At 49.2% G+C, this 22,137-nt stretch overlaps 6 protein-coding genes and 1 non-coding gene across 7 annotated transcripts; 4 read left to right on the forward strand and 3 right to left on the reverse strand.

The window, feature by feature from the left end:
* The first annotated feature begins 416 nt into the window (after positions 1-416).
* EI97DRAFT_402188 (uncharacterized protein) lies at positions 417-2,183 on the forward strand. The gene is made up of 2 exons (XM_033796481.1): positions 417-1,158; positions 1,209-2,183. Exons 1-2 carry the CDS (start codon positions 786-788, stop codon positions 2,051-2,053), a joined length of 1,218 nt encoding a protein of 405 aa, XP_033652116.1. The 5' UTR covers positions 417-785; the 3' UTR covers positions 2,054-2,183.
* A 3,616-nt stretch (positions 2,184-5,799) lies between these two features.
* On the forward strand, positions 5,800-5,871 carry EI97DRAFT_t72. Its single transcript has one exon. It is a non-coding gene; the product is annotated as a tRNA-Arg (tRNA).
* A 312-nt stretch (positions 5,872-6,183) lies between these two features.
* Positions 6,184-7,171, forward strand: EI97DRAFT_102871 (uncharacterized protein). Its single transcript, XM_033792897.1, has 3 exons — positions 6,184-6,199; positions 6,251-6,867; positions 6,933-7,171. The coding sequence occupies exon 2, from the start codon at positions 6,362-6,364 to the stop codon at positions 6,845-6,847; it is 486 nt and encodes a 161-aa protein (XP_033652117.1). The 5' UTR covers positions 6,184-6,199; positions 6,251-6,361; the 3' UTR covers positions 6,848-6,867; positions 6,933-7,171.
* Positions 7,172-8,123: 952 nt separating this feature from the next.
* Positions 8,124-9,356, reverse strand: EI97DRAFT_102943 (uncharacterized protein). The gene is made up of 2 exons (XM_033792898.1): positions 8,258-9,356; positions 8,124-8,206 (listed from the first exon to the last, which is right to left on the reverse strand). The coding sequence occupies exon 1, from the start codon at positions 9,181-9,183 to the stop codon at positions 8,362-8,364; it is 822 nt and encodes a 273-aa protein (XP_033652118.1). The 5' UTR covers positions 9,184-9,356; the 3' UTR covers positions 8,124-8,206; positions 8,258-8,361.
* A 665-nt stretch (positions 9,357-10,021) lies between these two features.
* On the reverse strand, positions 10,022-11,670 carry EI97DRAFT_381254 (1-aminocyclopropane-1-carboxylate synthase 1; the record flags this gene model as incomplete). Its single annotated transcript, XM_033795792.1, has 8 exons — positions 10,022-10,226; positions 10,288-10,455; positions 10,513-10,592; positions 10,663-10,865; positions 10,916-11,061; positions 11,113-11,375; positions 11,432-11,473; positions 11,542-11,670. The coding sequence occupies 8 exons, from the start codon at positions 11,668-11,670 to the stop codon at positions 10,022-10,024; spliced, it is 1,236 nt and encodes a 411-aa protein (XP_033652119.1).
* A 351-nt stretch (positions 11,671-12,021) lies between these two features.
* On the reverse strand, positions 12,022-15,797 carry EI97DRAFT_460152 (alpha/beta-hydrolase; the record flags this gene model as incomplete). The annotated part of the gene is made up of 6 exons (XM_033801076.1): positions 12,022-13,427; positions 14,151-14,385; positions 14,452-14,643; positions 14,694-14,804; positions 14,855-15,525; positions 15,581-15,797. The coding sequence occupies 6 exons, from the start codon at positions 15,795-15,797 to the stop codon at positions 12,022-12,024; spliced, it is 2,832 nt and encodes a 943-aa protein (XP_033652120.1).
* A 1,581-nt stretch (positions 15,798-17,378) lies between these two features.
* EI97DRAFT_444049 (uncharacterized protein) lies at positions 17,379-18,502 on the forward strand (the record flags this gene model as incomplete). Its single annotated transcript, XM_033799871.1, has 4 exons — positions 17,379-17,573; positions 17,676-17,746; positions 17,796-18,145; positions 18,195-18,502. The coding sequence occupies 4 exons, from the start codon at positions 17,379-17,381 to the stop codon at positions 18,500-18,502; spliced, it is 924 nt and encodes a 307-aa protein (XP_033652121.1).
* Between the last annotated feature and the right edge of the window lie 3,635 nt (positions 18,503-22,137).

Genomic DNA, 22,137 nt, shown 5'->3' on the forward strand with positions numbered 1-22,137 from the left:
CGGGTCGCCGGGATGACAGCGGAGATCAGCAGTCGTCGTGCAGCTCAACACAGCTACATGGGCCTCCCTGAGGCTTCGGAGGGCTGTCGGGTCCGCGTCATGGGGCTGATCCGAGTGTGCAATGCAGCTGTTACTACCAAGCGCAGGGCAGGGCGTACGAGGCCAGGCACCTGCGAGGAACGATCAGTCGTCGGGTAGGGTGGGTTGCGTCTGCGGGCTGCAGGTGAGCTGTCGTTGGCATTCTGTGATCCATTCTGTGATCGAACGGGGGAAGAGGTGAGGTTGCGGCGGCTATAATTGGGATCATAAGGACCTGAGGCGAGTTGACCCCTGCTCCCGATCATGCCAAGGCTGCTTATCTAATACGTCACCGCTTTTGGACTTCGAGAACCCATGGCCATGTGCAGTGAATGTCTCTCTTGCGCACCAGAGGCACACGAGCCAGCATTCCTGCGGTGGCGCAAGCAGGACCAGAGGACCGCTCATGGAGGTACTCGAGTAGCACGGCCTATTCCTTCCGCCTCTCCGCTCGGGGTGACCTGGACCGCACCAAAAGGTGCATGTTGTGCCTCTAGGCAGCTCGATGGCTCCATCAAACGAGAGCGCTGGCTGCCAGAGCTCGGAGGACGGGCGCGGCAGGAACGCCTTGATATGACTATGAATTTCTCAGCTCCATTGTGGGAGCATACAAAAGACCGCTGCGCTGTCCCTCACTGAGCTCAACCACCCACCCGTCTCGACTCCCGTGTTGTCCATCCTCCTCAGGTCTAATTTTTTTCTTCATCATGTTCTCTCCTCGCTTGACTTCTCTTTCAGCATTTGCTGCTCTGCTTACATTGGCAGTCACTGATCCCAATTCGGTCTGTCTCTCCTACGGAGTGGATTTCGTAGATGAAGGGCACTACTTCATTAATACCAACTCGAATGAGAGCTTCACTTGTGTCTCCACATTTGAAGGGTGCAATGACGATGTTGCCGATATCCTTCTTGTTGACCCTAGCGGGGATGAGTATCTTTGCTCCCAGGTTGGAACAACTCCTGGCAACACTCCCAAGTTGTCTACATGCCCCATCCTGAAAAACCAAATGGTATCGGGAGAGTGGATCATCATTGTTGTTGGTAACAATGATGATGGTTTTCCATTCGCGTGGGAAAGAGGTAACTCTAACACCGTCACGTATCTTCCATACATTGCTAACCTTCGGCAGATATCTCGATTGATGCCGGGCCGCAAGCCACGACCACCGTTACGCCGACTGTGACCTTCAGTATAACCACAACGCCGACGGTGGTGACTACGTCAACTTCAACCCAGACTATCATTTCCACGACTGGGCCCTTTACGACCATCACCCTTCCCTCTGCCACCGCTCAGCGCACCAGCACGATTACGCCCATGCCCGTCACCACTACGTTAACAAAGACGTTCACTCAAACCAAATTGACCTGGACGAATGATCTCCGTATTACCACGAAGACTGTCACCGCTACGTGCACTATACCCGGCCGTGGTAAAAAGGATAAGCCACTCACTTATTCACCTACATTGATTCATCCCGTCGCTTTGGAAACCCCTACTGGTGTACCCAGCCGCGGCAAGTACAATCGCTATGTCCGCAGAACCGACAGAGCAATTGATTATGAGTATGCACGCAGTCGCATTGAGGCTGCTAAGCTCAAGCGTGATCTGAAAGCTAAGGCCGCACCTCTTGAGGAGCGTGCGCCTGATGCGCCCACGTTGACAGTCACGGCATCCACTCCTGTCAATACAACCGTCACGCAGACTGCTGCACCAGTGACCAGCACAGAGTCCGTCATCGTCTCCACTACTTCGATATCGACACTTCCCCCGACCACCATCTATTCAGGCGTCTTCACCTCGACTGTGACACTGCCGACGCCCACAAGGACCCAACTCGCTTTCACTTACACGGCAACGACAACAACAGTCACCATTCGCGCCACGTGGACCAGGACCATAACAGTTACCCCAACCCCATCTGTCACGGCTTGTCGGAATCTTGGTGGCCGCATTGGTCTCGGAAGGATTTAGATATATTGTCTCTTTTGTCGTGGAATGTCTTGTGACATCTTTGGGCTGTCATGAATCTTGTGTGCTCCTCCCTCAATTTAGCGTTGGCTTGAGTGCTTTTCGGGTAGTTCTCCCAATCTATGATCTCACCACCTGCATCTCTTTGCCTAATTGCCAAATCCGCATTCTCAAGCTGTGTAATGACCCTTGAACAACAGACAGATGTCCTCGGCCGACCCACATACAGACCCATGGCAGAATGGCAGAGCCGAACGTCAGTGATGTAGGGCTTATTGGTCGAACCCTCCCATGAGGTGAAGCAGCCGCAGTATGCATTAAGTGCGTTCTGGAAATCGTTACGACGGTGTCGTAGAGAATACTGACGCCACACAGTCATCCTCCACCCTGCTAGGCGCCAGCGGGAAGTTGATAAGGGAGCCAGCCATCCGCGATCCACATGGAAGCCCTGTCCCATCCTCCGCAGCCGCATATGCATCTGTGCTTACCTGCAGGTTATTGCGCCACGGGACAAGGGGTCGACCCGCCTCGGGACACACGATGCTTCCAGTCGTGCAATCCCTGCATCCCATTATCCAAGGGTATGTACTTTGCTATCTCCTAGCTTCCTCTGTACCTTCGCACGACGCCACTAAACAGAACAAGTCACCAACTACATGCCAAACCAACCTTCTGTGACTTCTGGAAGCTGCACTGGGCACTTCAGCGCCAGTAAACGCTCATTACAGTTGAGGGCTTACGCAGAGGCTGACTCAGTCGGCTTTGCTGCCCGCAAACCGAGACCTCCGCCATCGGTAGAAGTCTGCAAGCGACGCAGTGAAGCGGTGAACGCGTCAGTGGATCGGAGAGAGAAACTATGGAGATTGAAAGAGGCTCAAGATTTTCGACTCCGTTATCCCTTCCGTAGGCGGCCAGAATCGTGTGAAAAGTAGCTGGGCACGAACGGTCGATGGGACTAGATCTATTCGGCGTGAAACAGTTCGAAACGCCCGTTTGTATGCCATATACTACCCTGTGTAACACGACACAGCGGAAGTTATTTACGGATATAGCCATGATTTGATGCATGGTGTAGCTTCGGCATTTGCGAGGAACAGACTTGCCGTGATCAAATAGGCCTTCGTTACAGGTGTCACTCGTATTTACCACCAAGCTATCTGAACGCACCGTATTTGCTAGCCTACTAGGTACCAAGTACTGGTTAGTTTGACGTTTAGTGGTCGCGGATTTTCATCTATTTTAAGCACCTCTGGCAATCCACACTGCAACTAGTATAGCGGCCGCGTAGCCGAATACCCTAACGTAGTGCACGGGAGCGGTACGGGCCCGACAATCTTGAGTGTTGCTTGTTTTACTCGCGTCAAGTACCGGAAAGGACTGAAAATTCCTTGAAGTTATTTGTCAAAACTCATTTTCTTTTCCCTCATATTTTCGGAGATCATGCCGAATGTTAAGCTCTAAAGGGTCGCAGCATACTCCTAGGCATCATCTACACGAATTGAATCTCATTGGTCCCGCTTTCGTGACTCGTCATCAACCAATACCGCGGACTGACCATCGTTTACGCCTCATGTCTGGCGGGGGCTTGTACGCGGCTCCGCTGAACCCTAGGCCTGATCGTACCGTGCATTCTAAAACTACTCCGTAGGCCGCAACATGGAGCTTACAAGCGGTAGAGCGGCACACCGGAAACCATTTTGGGAAATATATCCACATTCTCTATGTGTCATGCACGTGGATCCACTTGCATCCTGCGCCTCAGTCGCACTAGAGCAGTCCTACCGATAGCGTACGTGGGATGTCTGAAGAAGCCTCTGACAGGGAAGCTTGAGAGCTCCAGAAGCCTTTTGGGACAGGGCTTCTTACAGCCACATCATCTGATGTTATGAGTTGCGGGACTTGTGCGAGGTACACAGGGATCGATTACAATAGCGAATAATCTTCTAGGAAGCAATGGGGTCACGATTCGCCTAGAGCAATCTCAGCTGGCTTTGGACGGACTTTGCATCGGACTTTGAGCGCCTTTAACTCGTGATTACTCTAGACTGCTAGGCCATATGCCGCTATCGCTTGCCGTGATTCGAATGGGATTCGATACGAACCTAACAAACGTTGCGCGGATGATCTTCTCCACCCAGCTAAATTTCCTATAGAGACGGATGCATACCCTAGTTTGAGCGGCACCTGTAATGCATTGCTCCTATTCACAAGTCCATGTCCAGCCTACTAGCGCAAACCGGATACCAGGGTTTCTCGCCTCAATACCTGTACTGTCCGTGCCAAAGGAATTTGCATCTCGCCACCAACTTCTGCAGTGTGTACTGATAGCGTTCCCGAGGACCTGGTTCAACTCAGTCCCAGGCCAACATTTTCCCTTGCTCCCATCCAACATCCCGCGGATATGGAAACTTTGCCATACTAAAAAATCTGGTGACAACTTGGACATGGATTGCACGTTCAGAGGCCACTTTGCAGGATTCTACAGCCGTTTTGAGCTGTCACTTCGGCATCAGTCAGCGCCGACCGCCGAATCTCTGCTTCTTAGGCGTCCCTGCGAGCGGGGCGTTACGGACATCGTATCCGCGGTGGGTTCCGACCTTTTTACCAGCCGTCTTTTCAAACTCTGTTTGTCTGCAAGTTCTGAGCGGTGAGGCATCCTTGACAAGAGGTCATGCCGGCGTAGCCGCTGAGTGATAGTTGACTTTGATCAGCTCATAGTCAATGAGCGGAACACGCGTATCCCATGAGGACGCCTGATTTCTTATCATCAACATGACTCCATGTTTGTTGACGGGCGTGTTTGCTTCTGTCGATTCTATTCCTACACACTCTCTGACCGGGTGCGTATTCTAAGCGTCATCACGCAAGAGAATTTCTCCACCACTCAAGGCGACGAAACGACCGTGATGACCCGACTGAACTGGTCCGGTGATTATTTTGGATGGGTGTCTAGAATATGAGACCATCGGGGATGAATGCTCTTGCCTTGAAGCCGGACATCTGACCCTGCATCGCTCTTTAACCCAGCGGAAAGAGAAGTCATCTGCAAAGTCATCTGGACATGCTTGGGTAACACTGCCTCTGAAATCCGTTTATCCCTAATCCGCAGTGCATTGTTTCCCTCCCTATCCTTTTAAGTGAGCCGGAAGGCTACGAGGAGGATAGAGGCAAAGTAAGGGGTGAGTAGAGTGTTTAGAAGAGGTGGTTTCCTCTGGATAGATGAAGAAGGCATGGGCGCTTTCTGTATGGTGAGGTTCTTAGGAACAGCACTTTCTTTGACCGTAGGCATAATTAGGCTCCTGCTACACCTTCAACACCCTTTTATCGTGCAATTTGCCTCAAACAAAGCATGATGTAACTTCATGCGCAAGATATTACTCGAGCTTTTGCATTCAGAAGTATCGCGGTCTTTTTCATTACATAGAGCAGAATAAAGGTGAGCCTAAGTTAGACAACAGTCTTTGCGGTCAATACACGGACCGCGGCGCACCCTAGGGTATCTCTAACTCTGCAGTAAGTTCAACAGTAAGGAATAGACCATCTAGTAGTACTGTTTGCGATTTCTATTCTTCTCAGGAAGGAACTATACCATTAGCCCAAATCTACAAGACGTACCTATACTTCTTTGGCTTCCCCGAAGAATTTCACATTTACGAGTGATAAGTTCTTCGTTTTGAAGATGCCGTGTTGGCCTATTACCACTATATGAATTTTCTTCACAACCAAAAAAATTATTCGCTTCAACAAATGGTCACGTGGCCCAATGGCAAGGCGTCTGACTACGAATCAGAAGATCGCAGGTTCGAATCCTGCCGTGATCAACTTTTTGAAGTTGTGGTTGCTTTTTGGGAGTGGTGAGTTTGTGCTTTTCACCGACGGGGTGGCTGGAAATTTCCGTGTGGGTCTCCGACACCGAACCGAGCATCTTTCGCCTAGCAACTCAACACAGCTAACCGTATCGTTAACGTAATCCACAAGCGAGTTGGAAACCTCTACTACCTGCTTAACTTAAACCTCTTGATGGCGGTCCTGAGCACTGCCCTGCTTCACACTCGGAGATCGGGAGAAACAATTACATAGGCAAGTAGTTTCTGATAGGACGGTACGAGCCGCTAATTGCCCCGCAATACTAGTTGATTTAAGAATGATGTAAAGTCACACCATCACGAAGCATAAAAGAAGCTAATGGGAAGATAGTAGAGATAAGAATAGATATACCACTCTCACAGAAGAAGCTCAGCTTAATCAATAAATGTGTCCCGCAGGACTTCCAAATATCATATTTCTCTCCAAGGCCTCCTACTACTCGAAATGAAGTTCAATTACGTTCACAGAATCCTCTTATTGATTGCAGGTTCAGTGAGCATCGCCAACGCGGGATGCGAATGCTGGTGGGAAGGCACAGCCCCATTCTGCGACTCAACCTGTCCGTCTAACTCTCGAGCAACTGGTATCTTCAGCAATTCTGGCGATGGTGGCTACTGTATCACAGGGAGAAAGCAGAGATGCGTACGATGCGGTCCTCATATCGCCGAAAAGCCGTGCTGCATCCCTACCCACACCTGCGCACAGTGTACGTTTGGCTTAATGATTTGCCACGAGGTGGTCACCGATATTCCACCAGTGGAGTGCGGAACGCATATCTGTGGGTTGTGTACGGGTATTGGTTCGACGCCGAACCTCTGCGCCCCGGGAGTCAAATATGAAGAGTGGACGCCGCCACGGCCTGGCGATGCTATTCCTACACCATGGAATCCGTTTAACATGCTTCGCACAAACGAACATGATGAGCTGTGATACGCTCCTTATCCCTAAAAGTAAGTACTCAATCTACCTACAAGCTGTGAGTTTACTCTTTCGATTAACCGTCTGACACTGTAAGAATGGCCAAGCACCAACTCCTTAGCCTCACGTTCTTTAATATTCGCATTTCTCCACGAGGATACTACAAGGCAACAAAGGAAATGTTTAGATTACTCCAGGTTCTAGAGAACACCCAATGTAAGGCGACTTGAGCGAAGGCGATAATATCTTAATGTGGGCGAAGAGAAGGGGACAGTATACAGCCCTGGATATTATGTTGTCTTGCTAAGCATAACCACACCGGCTCGAAATCTGGCAGTCAGTTCCGCGTTGCGCTATACTGGACTCTGCTCCACCTTACCTAACCCTCGTGAACTTTAATGATCTGAACTCCTCGTCACCCTGAGAGGTCAAACTTAAGCACGTCTCCATGACTCTAATGAGTACAGTGCTCATGTAAGGGCCCGTTCATTGTATAGCCGTGCGACAGCTGTATCGCCAAAGCATGCCAGTGACACTGAACACACTCGCCAAAGCGCAGGCTTCGATCTCGGTATCATGCCAATTCTATACCATCCGCCGCTATGCCCACTATGCCCAAGACCACCCACTCCATCTTTTCTTAGTATAGGGATCGAGGAGCACGGGGACGTGACAGGTTCAGGCACATCTTTTGTTCGGCTAGCGGCTCTATTCCGAGTAATGGTTCAATGCTATTACACCATCTTCGGCAGAATGTATCCACTCCTTTCTCCCGGCTCGCTCTTACACCCGCGTTTGACCTCAATGCGGAGAGGATCTTGCATAGCGATACGAATTGCGGATGCGGACGAAGTCCAATGGGTGCCACGTCGCAGGATCTAGACGCTCCATGGCCGGATCCGACTCCGACTTGACAACATGTCCAGTTTCTGCAGGGCGTGCAGTCTCCCTTTTCTCCGCCTCCTTACTGGCGTTGTCTGCATCCCGAGCAAGTTCCAACCAGAATCCTCTGTCGCAGAGGCCCGGAAAGTTGCGCAGTTCCGCTTAAACTTCTAACGATAGGTCTTTCGGCTTTGTTAGCGATGCGGAAAAAGGCGATCACGGGCAGTGTTCACCTCTAAGGGCTCGGAGCGTCTCCGCTGTCGGTGGTTTTGCTTGGAGGGCGTCCGTTGCTGTTGTATTGTTAGGGCGAGCTGCTGACCGTCAATAACTAGGAGTGCCTTGCCTTCGGAGCGTCCCTTTGCGGTCTTTGCGGTAGCAGGTTGTTTCGACATGGATTACCAGTGGGGGATGTTGCTCGCGTGAAGCTGGCGTGATGCTTGTGGCTCGGGAAGCGTAGATGTTGCACAAACGTTTACTAGAAATGTTCACCTTCATCGGCGTCGAATCATGTCTCTATTTGGCTATAGTTGGCCGCCTCACCTGCTCTGAATCGCATTCCCGTGGCGATCATCTTAGAATTGGCCTGAGTTCTCTTCCGCCGTGGACGTCCCGCCCAGACCTCACTCCTAAACACATGAAAACCCCTATAGGTAGAACCACTCAAAGTAATACCACTTGAAGTCAAATTCTTCCTCTTTCTTTTGCTTCTTAGCCGATTCTGGTTCACCCTCACCCTCCTCAACGTCCAATCTTCGCTTGGTCGGAGTCACTGCGCTATTACCTGGCGCAGTAGAAGGCTTTGTTGGTGCGTCGTGGTCTCCATTCGAGGGAGCAGATGGGGCGCCCACTGCTCCAGGGTTTTCATCCAGCTCGGGGCGCAGTGAGCCCAGTTTCTTCTCATTCTTGCGCTTCTCCGAGTTGATATTGGTATCTGTGTCGACAGGGATCTCCATGGCATCCGAATTCTGTTTCAAGACAGTACTGATGAACGTGTCGTCGAAACCAAGCTGCGTCAAGAAGTCCGCGTCGTGGCTGGGGTTGGCGTTGGGTTGCGGATGTTTCCCTTTGCTCAGTTCAAGTCGGATCGGCTTTCCATTGAACTCGATCTTGACAGTGGCGCAATCCACGCCTGCTGGTAGTGACGGCTCCAGTTCACTAATAGCGTCTTTCAGTTGATCACTCCAAGCGCGATGGATCTGCAACCATGTGGCCTCAACACTTGCAACCAACTTTGGCCCCAGGTACTCCATGCTATCGCGAAGCGGTTTAATTGCCTCCTCGGCCTCCTTTCGCGCCTTTGTCGCGACAAGTACACGATCCCGGGCTCGGAGCACCGCCCTAGCTGTCACGATAGCCAAGTGTTCGGAGAGCTCCCGCTCACGCTCCCTCGCTCTTCGTTCAAGCTCCTCACCGACATGGTTGACCTTTTCGGCAATGACGCTCAGTTCGGCCAACGCGCCCTCCATCGTGTTGTTGGGATTTGAGAATCGGAGACCAAGGTGCCGCGTGTGTGTATCCCACAGTGATGGGAGAAACTGGAGTTGACTGTAGAGCAATGGAGACGGACGGCTTCCGATAGATATTGTACTATGTAGAAAAGGCTAGCAAACAGAAGCTAGGGCGTTTTAGTAGCCGCGTCAAATCGACGGTGAAGCCAGGTGAACTAGTCTTGGCGAGGCTGCCTTGCTTCCGCTTTCACTATGCTCTCCTCTCTCTCTCTCTTGATATCGATCTCCTTCTCCCTCCTTCTACTCGGTTCCCCTCCCTTCTATCCTTTTCCATCCTTCTCCCTACTCTCTCTCTCTCTCTCTTCCGCATTCTCTCTCGCTATACCTATTATCTTCTTTTCCAATCGAACAAGCTATTCGGAATGCCTTCATCGCTATGCGACTGTGTATATGTTTACATTGGCTGTAAGCCCACTGGGAATAGCTGTTTCGCCGGCATTCAAAAATCCGCATACACCGTTGTTTACTCAGTTTTTGCAGGAACAATGCCGGTATGTGGGGTCGTGTCTGGTTTCTGCTTTTGGAGAACTAAATAGAGGTATGCGATACGCTCATTGTTGTTTGCGTTGCTGCTAGGTTTGCCTGGCGCTGGTATATGTGTACATAGAGAGAGTTTAGCGTTTCTCTAACGAAATGATCAAGACGACCCTCTATCTTTCTTCCGGTACGAGAGCTCTGTCGCATCCAGGAGATAAGACCGATCTCTAGTTCTCAAGGAAAGTATGGGCCTTATAGAAAGATACGATCCTGCTTCATTATCAGATGCAATTAGGGTAGTCATCGACCATCAGAATACTTACCTGCGGAGACCTTCCAACACCACATCCCTGTTTACCGAAAAGATGAAGCGAAACCAGCCCGGTGTTTCCGCATGATACGCTTCTCCAGACGACATCTCTATACCTGCTTCAAAAAGCTTCCCTTTCAGTATCGTCTCTGCCTGCCAGTCCTCGCCACGCAGGCATTTGGAAAGATCAATCCACAGGAAGAATCCGGCGTTTCTGGAACGATGTAAGCCACAAGTGCGCCAGGATCACCATGCCAGAAAGAATGTGCACATACGGTTTGGGAGCGAAGGGGATGCCGGCCTCAGTGAGCATCTTCGTCGCAATTCCCTGGTGCTCGCGTAGAGCAGCATTACTTTTCTCGAGGAATGCGTCATGAAACTCCTTGTCTTCGAGGATCGTCGCTGCAATGTCACAGGTCAACGGCGACGCACAGTGGAAACGCCTGCAAACCACGTTAGCAGCGGGGAACTCCTGGAACACATTTGAGTCGGAAACTCACGATAACGACCGTACTGCCTTTGTCATCTCGGCGTTCTCGGAAATCAGACATCCAAGTCTGAGACCTGCGGCAGCAAAATCCTGAAGTTCATATGCCCATCAGTGCACTGCCCTCAATTATAAGGTTCGCGAAAGGAGATATGTACTGCACCTTTGACATGCCATACAAGACGTGCACGAGGTTGGGATCAATGATACCGCTTGGGTCAATAGACAACACCGAAGTGAAAGCTGGGTGGCTATCGTCTGTATGATACACAGATAGCGCATATATTTCGTCGCTGATGAGATGAATTTTGTGTTCGTTGCAAAAGCGCATCAGAGCTTTGAGCACATCGCGAGTGTAGCAACGGCCTAACCTTAAACGTTAGCAATGATCACTGGCGAAGATCTGCTCTTTCTACCTAAAGGATTATGCGGGTTGCTGATAATCAGTGCTCTGATCTTGGTGCCACTTTTCTCAGCTTTTTCCAGCGCTTGCTCGTACCGATCGATCGCATGGACACTGAATTGGTCCACGTCACCGAAAGGTGTGTATATCAACTTGCAGCTATATTCCCTGTGAGTGAGGCACAGTTTCAATTACGGATATGGAGCATACTTTGACTTTGTTTCAAAGTCCCGCGCAAAGGAGCCGTAAATGGGCATGCTGAGAAGTACGCCCTCGTCCTCCTCAGTGAGACACAAAGCAGAAATCTCGTTGAGTGCTGTGATTCCGCTGACGAAAGATACATTGTCGGCTGAAATGGATGATGCAGGCGATATTTTTCCATTGAGAAAGTCGGCCATTGCTGTTCTCAACCGCATCGATCCGAACGGGCCTTCGTGATAAGTCAACGCAGAGGCGTAGATTGACGGTAGACACTAAATAGGTTCAGATGATTGTTGTTTCGCTTCATGGGTATAGTTGGCACACTGACCTTCGTCTTGATGTATCTCAGCATCTCCTCGTACATAAGGAACTACATTGTTTCAGCTCACACCGCAGCCCATGAAAGGAGAGGGACTTGTGACGGTTTCTAATACGCACATTTTCGGCCATTGTAAGAGAGATGAATCCATTTGGGCACTTCTCCTTGTCATATGGCCCTGCGCGAATGTTCGTATAAAGTGCCGCTAGGTCCAGTGCTGCATATTTCTGCCCGCGACTAGACAACATAGTTTGTCTTTTTGCAATGATGACTTGGATGAGGAAAATAGGGTCCGCTATGCGGTTTCTCAAGCGCTGGGGTTTTCGTCGAATGGAGTGGAAATGTGGGGGAAGTCGCAACCTGGTTTCTACACATGCCTCGCTTATCAATATCTACTAATCTTGCTCCATACCCTAACAGGATTCGTAATGTAAATTAGTCCTGTATTATGCTTACAAACATTGAAACTGGGCAGTGTTTCCCTTGCGGAAATTCCAAAAATCTAGTCTAGACGTAGCTCGTACCCTACGGTAGATAACACATATCCCTCAAGCTTAAGGCGAATACCGGATCCGAATACGATTCGAACATTCTCAACTCTACGGGAATGCGTCATACTCCCCGATTCCCTGGCATACACCGTCCACTTTGACGCCATCGACGTACTGCACGGCCTTACCCCCAGCCCCAAAGCGAATGAGTTGGCCACCCTGAGGAGCCTGCGTGTCGAGCGGCTGCCAGTTGAGCTTTTGCGGACCGTTATAAGGATCCTTGGCGAAGGCAAGAACATGGTCCTGGATTGCGCGGCTGGTCTCTCTCTCGAGCTCGGGTACATCCCCCAGTCCCTTCACCAAGTCGTACGTTCCAAAAATCATTGGAATGTCGATTCCGTGATAGGCCCCGGTCCACTCTAGAGGATTGAGGTTGGGGAATCTACCCGCAAATTGGTATCGGTAGACCGGAACGGAGAGTTGATTTCGTTGGACTGTGGACTTGTACGTCGGGCAGACGAACTGTGCTAGCTCGACTGCCAGAATAACGTCTTGGGGGAATCCAGCAGGCGAAAATGGGACAAGCGACGAGGCTTCGTTGGCCGTGTTGGACAATATCGCCGGGAGGCGTGCAATCTTGCCTGACTTCCCCCGTGCTTCGTAGTCGGAGAAGATGATGCGTTCGTCCACCACTGGCAGGAATGACAGTGCCGGTGCAGCGCCACTGTCGCCATATTGCCCGACGAAGTTGGAGATGCGCTCGAATGGTACTTTCCGCATGCAATCCAGCTCTTGCGTTCGTGCCTGTGGAGACTTCGACGTGGTGAAATTGCAGCCCACATGCTGGGCGACGAAGGTGAAATTGGAGAAAGTGTTGTCGAGGACTCCGCCCCCGCTGAATGATGTGCCAGATTGCAGAAAATAGGCTCTCGCAATAGGGTCTTTGTAGAAGGCATATGCGTGTGCGTCAGCAGACATCGCGCCGGCGGACTGACCCCATTGCGTGATGGCCGTTGGGTCACCGCCGAATGCTGCGATGTTGTCGCGCACCCATTCTAGCGCCATCCTCTGGTCCAGGACCCCAAGATTCTGTTCCGAGAGTCCCGCTGCGTTGGGGAAACCGAAGATGTTGGTACGGTAATTGATCGTGACAACGATGTGCGATTGTGAACGCTCAACCCACTCCATGGGCAGTTGGTATGGAATATGGACACCCCCACCTTGGAACCCGCCTCCGCTCATGAAAAATAAGACCGGCAACTTAGACTTGGATGTCACATTCGCAGGAGTCCATATGCCTAGATAAAGACAGTCTTCCGAGGTCGCCGCTCCAACAAGCCCCGAGGTGTGATTATCCTTTCCATTGTAGATGAGAGCACCGTCTGCTAAGTACTCACTCAGGAGCGATGGAACCGAAGATACAAACTGCGGGCAGGACGGAGGTAGCTCCAAAGCATTGAAGCGCCGATCGGACCGGGGAAGTTTTCTCGGAGGCAACCAACGACGGGACTTGACTGGCGGTTCAGCGAATGCGATGGAGAGAAATTGTCGTGTTTTTGGGAACTGCGGATCGATTAATCCAGTATAAGTTCCAGTAGACGCTTTTACGATGAGATTATTAGACGCGTCTGTGTCCGCGCCTCTGACATGTCTTGCGATCGAGGTGGCCGCCGCCAATGGAACGAGTGACAAGAGTAGGAATTTCATATTGCCTCGAGTTGGAGATTATCATGGAGCCTCGTGCCTGTTATTATACATTAATATTGCCGTTACCCCTAAAGCGATTCCACTAGTGTTCGCTCTCTTACGCTTACGCGTCCAGAGTCGAAGGATTCGGTGTCCGTGCATAGGCCTATTTCTGGACGTTTGGCGAGCGCAGTCGCATCGCATTAACCAGGACGAGGACGCTAGACGTAGAGTCTAAGAGAAAAGTAGATACCGATGCCGAGATTGCAGGGCAGCGAGCTGATGGATCACCTGAATGCGCCCACTCCGGGGAAAATGTGGGATTGGCCGCATATAGTACTTGCTTGGGAGCATAGCTACTTCTGCTTAATCCGAAGTTATGCAGTAGTGAGGTTCAAAAATCTGGCTCCAGGCGAACGTTTTGCTGGTTCGACTGCAAGACATGTATCGGAGGTACACTGGTAAGGGAACATAGCATTTTGTTAAGTGATGATAACCGGCTGGTATTCATCGTCCCCAGACCTCCATCAGTTCCACCGTAAAAGACACACTTTCCGATCCTGAGTCTAGCATTCCTGTTTCGAGGCCTTTGGCAAACCGCATCTTAATGCGTCCGAGATCAATCAGCAGATCGTCTGGTTCTACTGCACTAGTCTTCACCTGCGCAAGTTCGGAGGTACTTCTCAGCACGCGATGCGTCGGTAGCAACTGCACGATACAGTCCGTGTCCATCCCTACAGTGGAAAGCCGATTCTCCGAAAGGAAATACCGCTCATCGGGTGACCACTGGGCAGTAAGAAATGGAACGGTACAGATTAGTATGGGTATGTTGTTTTTCATTCTGCCGCGCACGAGCAGGAGAGTATGGTCCTTGGGGGAGTCATTGAACAATCTGCTGATGTCTGAGCTCGAGAGTGATTTAGGATCATCTTTCCTGAGCAGGCGCAGGTCATCTAAGTCCTGTCGACGTATCACCAGTCCGAGCTGGGCGAGCTCTGGCATTGTGAGAGAAGATATCTTAGATTGGGATTCTGTTCCGCCAATCTGTTACTGTCAGCGAAGCTTTATTACTAGAGTTTGGCACGTATATTCACCGCAGGTGGTACTCTCCACGAGTATTTAATTAAATAACCAAAAGAGTCCTCGCGATTCTCCACACGAAACAGATTTGACATGAGGGCGGTCAGCTCCGCCAGCAAAAGTGGCTTTACAGTATCAGCGATTTCGACATGATGTCTCAAGAGAGAGCTCATACCATGCAGTCCGCTATTGTTTGCTGGAATCCCTCCCAGCTGATACGGCCATCTTGATCTGGGAAGCAACTTGACAGGGCGAGAGCTCTACTCTCAACTGCCACTTGCATGTCGGCCGGTTCTTTTGGCCGTTCTCCCACGCTGGCAGCGACTATCAGTGCCAATAAAACTCTAATATCAGCCAGAGAAACGCTTCCATCCAAACTTCGCGAATGCGAGCTAGGCAGCGTGCTCGCAACCTGGAGAAGGCGCTCTTCGTCCCTATATTTGTGCCATACCCACGACTGCCACCTTAGAAGGCTCAATATCACCGCAACCAAATCTTCGTCATCCTCCTTTTCTCTACACTCTTTACTTGATGGCTCAGACCAGTCGGTATCACATAAGCTTTGAAACAGGAGACGGATGCGGTCGTTCCAGTTACGACGACTGGTACAGAATGCGTGCGTATCTACCCGACGTGTAATGCTAATCGTGCTATCATTTGCAGATAGAAGGGCCACAGCAATAGCGGTTTTAACTGGTGTAAGCGTGGCATTGGGTAGTGGCTTGAAGGGGTATGTGCTGTGGTGGAGAATGATCTTGTATAAGACGGGCGTCGCGGCGGCGACTGTATTGTCGAAGCCAGGGTAAAGGTGTGAAAGGCGCTTGGTCAGCCATTCTTCGCTGATATCTGGATCAGCGTTAGTAGATTTCATAGTATATGTTCATGCTCAGGTCAGGCTTACACTGGTCTCCGTTGTCCACAATCGATTCCGGGCTTCTGTTGGAATAGAGTCGTGCAAACAGTTCCTGACGGACATGTGCTTTCAAATCGAGATATATCAGCACCTCGTCACGATCAGGCAGCGCTAACTCACAAGGAGATTTGAAGCTCTCGCAAAGCTCTTGTACGGTTGGAAGTGGATGTGGCGTTAAAAACCACCGTGAGAGTTTTTGGCCCATGATTGCTTTACATTCCTCATAGAGCTATGCCCCTTTATTTGAAGTTGAGAGAGGAAGCATACATGTTCCTATTCTCAAGTGCATGGGACGAATATAGTGCGGCACAGCACATCGTTTCTGAAGCCGGTGTGGCGGCGTAATGGTGGCTGTGCTATGCAGTCCCGGAGGTAATACTGGCACAGCAGGCCAGATTATAGGAACAATATTACTTGCTTTTATCCTTATTCAGAATGGGAGAGGAATCTAGGGGGCAGGTAATAACGGCGAGCGCTCTCTGAAACTAGAATGTTTAGTAGATTGAAATCTAGGCGTTCTGCAATATCCGTTTCCAACGGAAGATGAAAACGCGCCCTACCCGTCCCACGAACTCCCTCGCTTCGCTCGGTAAGGTGGTTCGTGGGACGGGTAGGGCGCGTTTAATGAGTTGTACATAGTAAGTTCAGTGGGTAGATTCGCAAGCGAGTAGCTCGATCTTTGGCCTGCTCCACCAAAGGCTTACCTCACTTAGCGAAAAATAGAAGGGCTTTCCGGATGCCCTCCCATGCGTGCAGAGGAATCAGAGAAAAGCCAAGTCCATTTTCGTCGGCCTAATGGATGGTGTAAGGCCATTGAGCAAAAACAAAAAACATACAACACCACGCTATTCGCACCTGGTCACCCACGGTACTACTCAACGGGCGCTACACGGCTTGTGTATGGTCGATCGGACGAGAGGCCCAATTCTCCCCGCGAACGTCGACTACACTAAGCGCAGAATAAACTGTTGCCATGTTCCTGGTTTCCTATTTAGGGCAATTTGCTCACCCAATTCTGTGTTCCGAGTTTTGTATTCCCGTTGTTCGCGTGCTGATATGCCGTCTGTAAAATGACACTAGCACATTTCGGTTCCGCGTTAACAGATGTTGGTATGCAGTTATCATGCGCCCAGGTCCAGCACACGTAGTCCTCCTCCGTCGATGCGCACTCTCATTGCCCCCTTCATTGCATCCTTCATTGTGCCCCTTAGTTGCCTTCCTTTACTGTGATCCTACTATTTGCAACCGCTTCATTGCAACCGCTTTGCGATCGTTCATTTCGACCCTTCATTCAAGGTTGCTTCTCTTTTGTTGCAACGCCCCATTATTGCGATTCCCCCTTTGCATCTATATGGAGAACGAAAGCGATTACTCGACCAGCACGTCGGACAGCGACGATGACGATCTAGTAGCGCTGGCACAAGAGTCAAGCACCCCCGGCACGCCGACCGACGAAGAGCTCCGAACTCACCTGAAGCCAGACCAGTATAAACAATATCAACACATATTAAATAAATGGCAGACGTATGTTGCGTCATAGGTGCTTCACTAGGTCTAGCTAAGAAATCAAAGTTTCTCCTGAAAAATCCTGAAGCAAAGCGCTGAGGAGTGTCTTTCTACATTTCCAAGTGTGAAGGAGATCCAGATATTCCTCCGATGGTATGCGCACCATACAAAGGGCATCCTTGAGAAGAACATAACAGATGTTACCCTTCTGCATCGGCTTTCAGCCCTAACACTAGTTATAAGACTCCGTACAGGCCATGTCTACGGGCGCAACGAGAACATGGCTCTTTCAAGCTTTGTAAAACAAGACCTTATTGCAGAGGGAAAGATCTCAACAAAAGTCCGCCACAAACCAGTTGCTCTGTTTGAAGTTGCTGAAGACCTTGTAACCTTTCTATGGAAGGCAGACGAGTATGAATTTCTGCACTCCCGGATCCGTTTGCAGCTTGCTTTCCTAATCATTATCCTTGCTCTAGTAGGATGTCGGCTAGGAGAAGTTGTAGAATCTACTGTGTATTACGGAAGCAACGAGGGCCTTCACTACAAGGACTTTTAACTAGGTTGAAAATCAACCAAGGCATACTCTGGATATTTCCTTCTTGTTCATTTGTGGTATCGAAAGAGAACCTGTAATCTTGAAAAGTATGCGTAAGTTCCCAAATTCTATTTACATGTATCTAAACTAACTGTTTTTTAGGCCTCAGTTACTTCTCTACGAAGAGCCAAAGAGGTGCTTCTTCTGTCCTGTTGCATATTTTCTTGTATTGGCTCTTGCTGACCAGGCAATTGAGGGATGTAACTCGTTTACCTCCCTTGAAGCTACACCAACACCTCTAGGCACTGACACATGCTGGTTTAAGATTAAATCTAGCATGCTTGATGTTCCAATTCTTCGGTCAGTTGATCAAAAGGGGGTTATTCACCAAGATCAAATCTGGAAATTCAACAGCATAAGTAACATGCTCATTGGGTTAGGTCAACGAGCTGGATATGAAGAGAATCTCACTGCATATTGCTTCCGGAGGGTTTTTAGTAATACTATCGACAGTAAGTTCGTGAATATTTTCACCTGCAAGCATAAGCTTACAGGTTTCAGAGGCTGTCAGTCAAGCACAAAGGCGACAGTTAATAGGTCACTGCGAGGATGGGACATTCCAACACTACATCTCTAGAATTGTTGGTGCAGACACACAATCACTAGCCCAAGGATGTACACCTAATCAGGCGTTGATTGAGGAAGCAACATCGATGAAAGCCCGGAGAAATCTGCTTGCTCCAATGCCGCCAGGTTCCCAACTAACCAAGCATCAACGGGTAGACATAACGCAGACTTTATCTATGTCTCCGCAAAAGAAGGACAAAATTCAGAGACGACTACGAAAGAACGTTTACTTGAAGAAGTAGGAAGATTTCTTTGAAAAGGGAGCCTTAGCAGTCGTCGAACCCTGGCGGCAGATAACAATGGAGTGCGTACTGTCCCGCTATCTTGAAGCATATCTCCGCTATGACAGATATCGGAAAGAACTCTGTACCTCCCTGTTCACGAACAAAGATGTGAGGTTATCTTATGTAATTCCAATGCTGTGCAGCACAGCAAACCCAGTCTCTGGGCGTTTATTTTATCCTCAAACAGGACTTACAGAGGAAGATCGATGCATTAATTGCAACAAGGATCTATCTAACAATCGCTTCGTACACTCTCATCTCCTTGCCTGCATGCAGAAGCGGTTAAGGCAAAAACAAACAGCTCAGATGCAATACTACTTTAAGAAAGATTTAAAACGTTGTAGCTGGAATAGTTGCAATTTCTACTTCAAGAGGAAATCGTGCAATACGTACTCAAAGCATGTTACTAGTATATTGATTCAAATGCACTCTCACAGTGTCTTTGGAATCATTGTGGCTATAGTAGCGGAAACAAGATCGATCTTACCTACCATGTTTCTACCATTCACAAGATCCCAACCGAACAGACTATCCCTACGAGGATCTATTATTGTTACGAACATGGCGAGTACTTTGCAGCGGATAGCCTGTGGTCAAAGCACTATCGACAGCACATTGAGGAGCTGAATAGCTATTGCAGCATAATACATCGGAACAGATTAGTAGTAGTTGTAGAGCACTGTTTATTTTGCTTAGGAGATACAGTCACTGCACCAGAGGAACGATGGTGCCAGTTTTCCGAGGGACATCACTTGCTCAAGCACCTGAAGGGCCATCTTGACAAGAGTTCCCCCCCTCAGATATGCCCACACCCATTATGCGAGCATAAGCTTGGCGGTGTCAACGATTTCTGGAAGCACGCTGTCGCTGACCATGGTATTCCCCCTTCAGCAGTCAACTGGAAGAGGACTTGCGATGAGATGGCAGATGCCTGAATTTTGCTGTTGGTATATGTTAGTGGCTCCACCAACTCAGGTTTGTGTGCCTGTTTGGCGCTTATTATTCGGTGTCTGGGTATAGATTTTCTACTGTTTGTGTTTGCCTACGATTGCTGTGCAATCGTACTCTCCATCGTGTATTATAGTGGCCATCCGGCCCTTCATCAGATAGAGCAGCTAATTCAGTTTATTTCAGCTCACTTTGTTCCATAACATAAGTGGCTACATAGCACTAAACAATCTTAACTACTCTTGATCTATCCTTGCGTTCACTGTTATATGCTAGCATAGCTCTTTTGTCGAGGTTCTAGAACCCTATCTTTCTGGATGCCAAAACTCGGCGAATGTAAGTAGAGCACGCAGAGAATCTAGATAAGGATTCTTGAAAGGTTCTCATTTCCTATTCTGGCCGTAGGCAGTAGGGCGATCTTTCCACTGTGAGCTCCCCATCTCATCGATGTTGAGCATCTTTCCTGTGAAGGTAGTATGCATGTAACCATTCCTTATTTGGCGACTTGGCATAGCTTCATGGATATAGAGGTGCGTAGCTCCGGTCCACCACCTCAAGCAATATCACAATCTTTTCTCTCCCCAACCAATAGCTTCTTCCCACCACTAGTCAATCTTGACAAAGAAAAGGCAAGAGAAGCTCCAATGAAAAAGCAAGAGGCAACACATACAGGTCACATGGATTAGATAGACAATAATCTAGATTACAACTACATGCGACCTCTACTCATCTATCCGGCATCTGTTCCTTCGATAGTGTGCCTTAGACCTATAAGCACGTTTCGTGGGTACTGCTGGCAAGAGCTTTTCAGGTCTTGCATATGTTGCAGTCCCAAAAGGACTTTCAAGTTGTTGCACATCAATAACTTTCTGTACTGTAGCTGGCAATCCGCTTATTAACCGGGCAGTACTAGTTATGCCTCGAAGTGATATTGTAAGCAGGTCGTCAAGAGCTTCTACTGAAAACTCTATCCTATGTTGGAACGGAGGAAGGCTAGTTGGGATGTACTCAACACACTGAACAGGACGTCCTTGAACAATAAACCAGGAAGATGTCTGATGGAGCCTTTCATAGAGATAACGATGCCCTTCAGCAGGTAGGTCCAGGCGGCACATTATTTGCCCAGAACAGTGATAACTACCACAGGATTGGGTAGGCAAGTCATCTAGCTCAAAGTAGAACAGACTGGCGACTATAGAGTCTATAACTAGTATTATATCTGCATCCTGGGTAATTGATTGTGCTGTATACGTCTTTAGGTCAGCAATCTTTGCAACATCGTCTAACCGTAGCTCCTGTCCTGGCAGACATATGTTTAAATGGTGGTAACGATATCGCGAACTTGTTGATAGTGAGTTTAGGAAGCGTTTCCAAGCATCCTCTCCATCAAGGCTCCATATAAAGCTTCGAAACAGCCATAGGTAAAAGCGCTGTCGGTCTTTACCTGAGATACTAGGCATTGTTGTGTCTATCCCAAGGGATAACATAAAATCTAGGTTATCCTTACCTGGCCAAATAAACCTCATCTCCCATTGTGCAATGCTTGCTGGATTATTGTGTTGCAGTCCTCCATCTTGAAACATTCCTAGACTTCGTACTGCATGAGGTCTAAAGAACCAGGGCGCCGCCGACATACAACAAGCTCTAACAATAGATTAGTTATAAACATTAAGCATACTAGAGTTACTAACGCATCTGTAACTGTTGCATCATCCTTCGCAGTTTCGACACGAAGGATATTGTACCCTAGCAATCGTAAGCTAACAGTGCTGTGGCGATTACCCTGCTATAACTAACCAATGTTGCCTGGTCTCCTTTTCCTGTTGTAATTTGTAAACAACTAGGCAGCAGAGTCCCTCGTGCTAGTAGTAGTTACAGCGACCTTTGTATCATTGCGCAAGGAAAATACTTTTCAGCGCCCCCCCAAATTTCCTAGTGGCGGCCTCCCACTCAGATGTACACAGTCGTGATGTGAAATCCGCCATGCTTAGCCTACAACGGCAAGAGCCAAGGCTCAGAAAATGTTAATCCATGCCGTCCACGTATCCCACTCCGATCTTTCGGTATGCAGCCTCATTGGCCTGCATCACCTGTTTAGAAATAGTGAATTGGTAGAATTTGCCACTAGACCTCGCTTAATTCACGCTAGCCAAAACAGTGCCATTGTTGGTGCAACACTAAAGCTCAACTTGCTCTCCGCAGCCACAACCTCTAACTGCACCACCATTTCAGTTACTTTTTAGGAGCTCAAATCTACTCTCCTCGCTAAGCACTTTCAAATGCTACCTTCCTCATCAAATTTGAGCATTGCATTGTGATTCTGTAGCAGATAACAGTAAGTCCAGCATTACGCCTAGTCCCGTATGGGTAGCAACACCGTGCCTTCCCCACTGTTGCAGGTCAGCAAGCTAATGCAGCCAATTAGATGGCGAATATGAGCCCTTCCGGGATACTCCCTGAATCACCAAGCACTCAAACCGAGCCGCTAATTGATGAAGAAGCCAATAACAATGCAGAGGACGCTATTATCACGAAAGAGGACTACAGAGAGGCCGTGGAGGAGGTCAACAAGCAGCTTGAACCTCAGGGTTATGCAGTTTCCATTGAAAGCTACAAGAACTATAAAGGGAAGGCCACCAAGGATC

The sequence above is a fragment of the Westerdykella ornata genome (genome assembly GCF_010094085.1).
Source record: "Westerdykella ornata strain CBS 379.55 unplaced genomic scaffold EI97scaffold_19, whole genome shotgun sequence".
Taxonomy (NCBI): Eukaryota; Fungi; Ascomycota; class Dothideomycetes; order Pleosporales; family Sporormiaceae; genus Westerdykella; species Westerdykella ornata.

Coding starts and splice junctions, on each gene's coding strand:
- EI97DRAFT_402188 (XM_033796481.1), top strand. CDS start 786: ATGTTCTCTCCTCGCTTGACTTCTCTTTCAGCATTTGCTGCTCTGCTT. Junction 1,159..1,208: donor TCCATTCGCGTGGGAAAGAG/GTAACTCTAACA, acceptor AACCTTCGGCAG/ATATCTCGATTGATGCCGGG.
- EI97DRAFT_102871 (XM_033792897.1), top strand. CDS start 6,362: ATGAAGTTCAATTACGTTCACAGAATCCTCTTATTGATTGCAGGTTCA.
- EI97DRAFT_102943 (XM_033792898.1), bottom strand. CDS start 9,183: ATGGAGGGCGCGTTGGCCGAACTGAGCGTCATTGCCGAAAAGGTCAAC.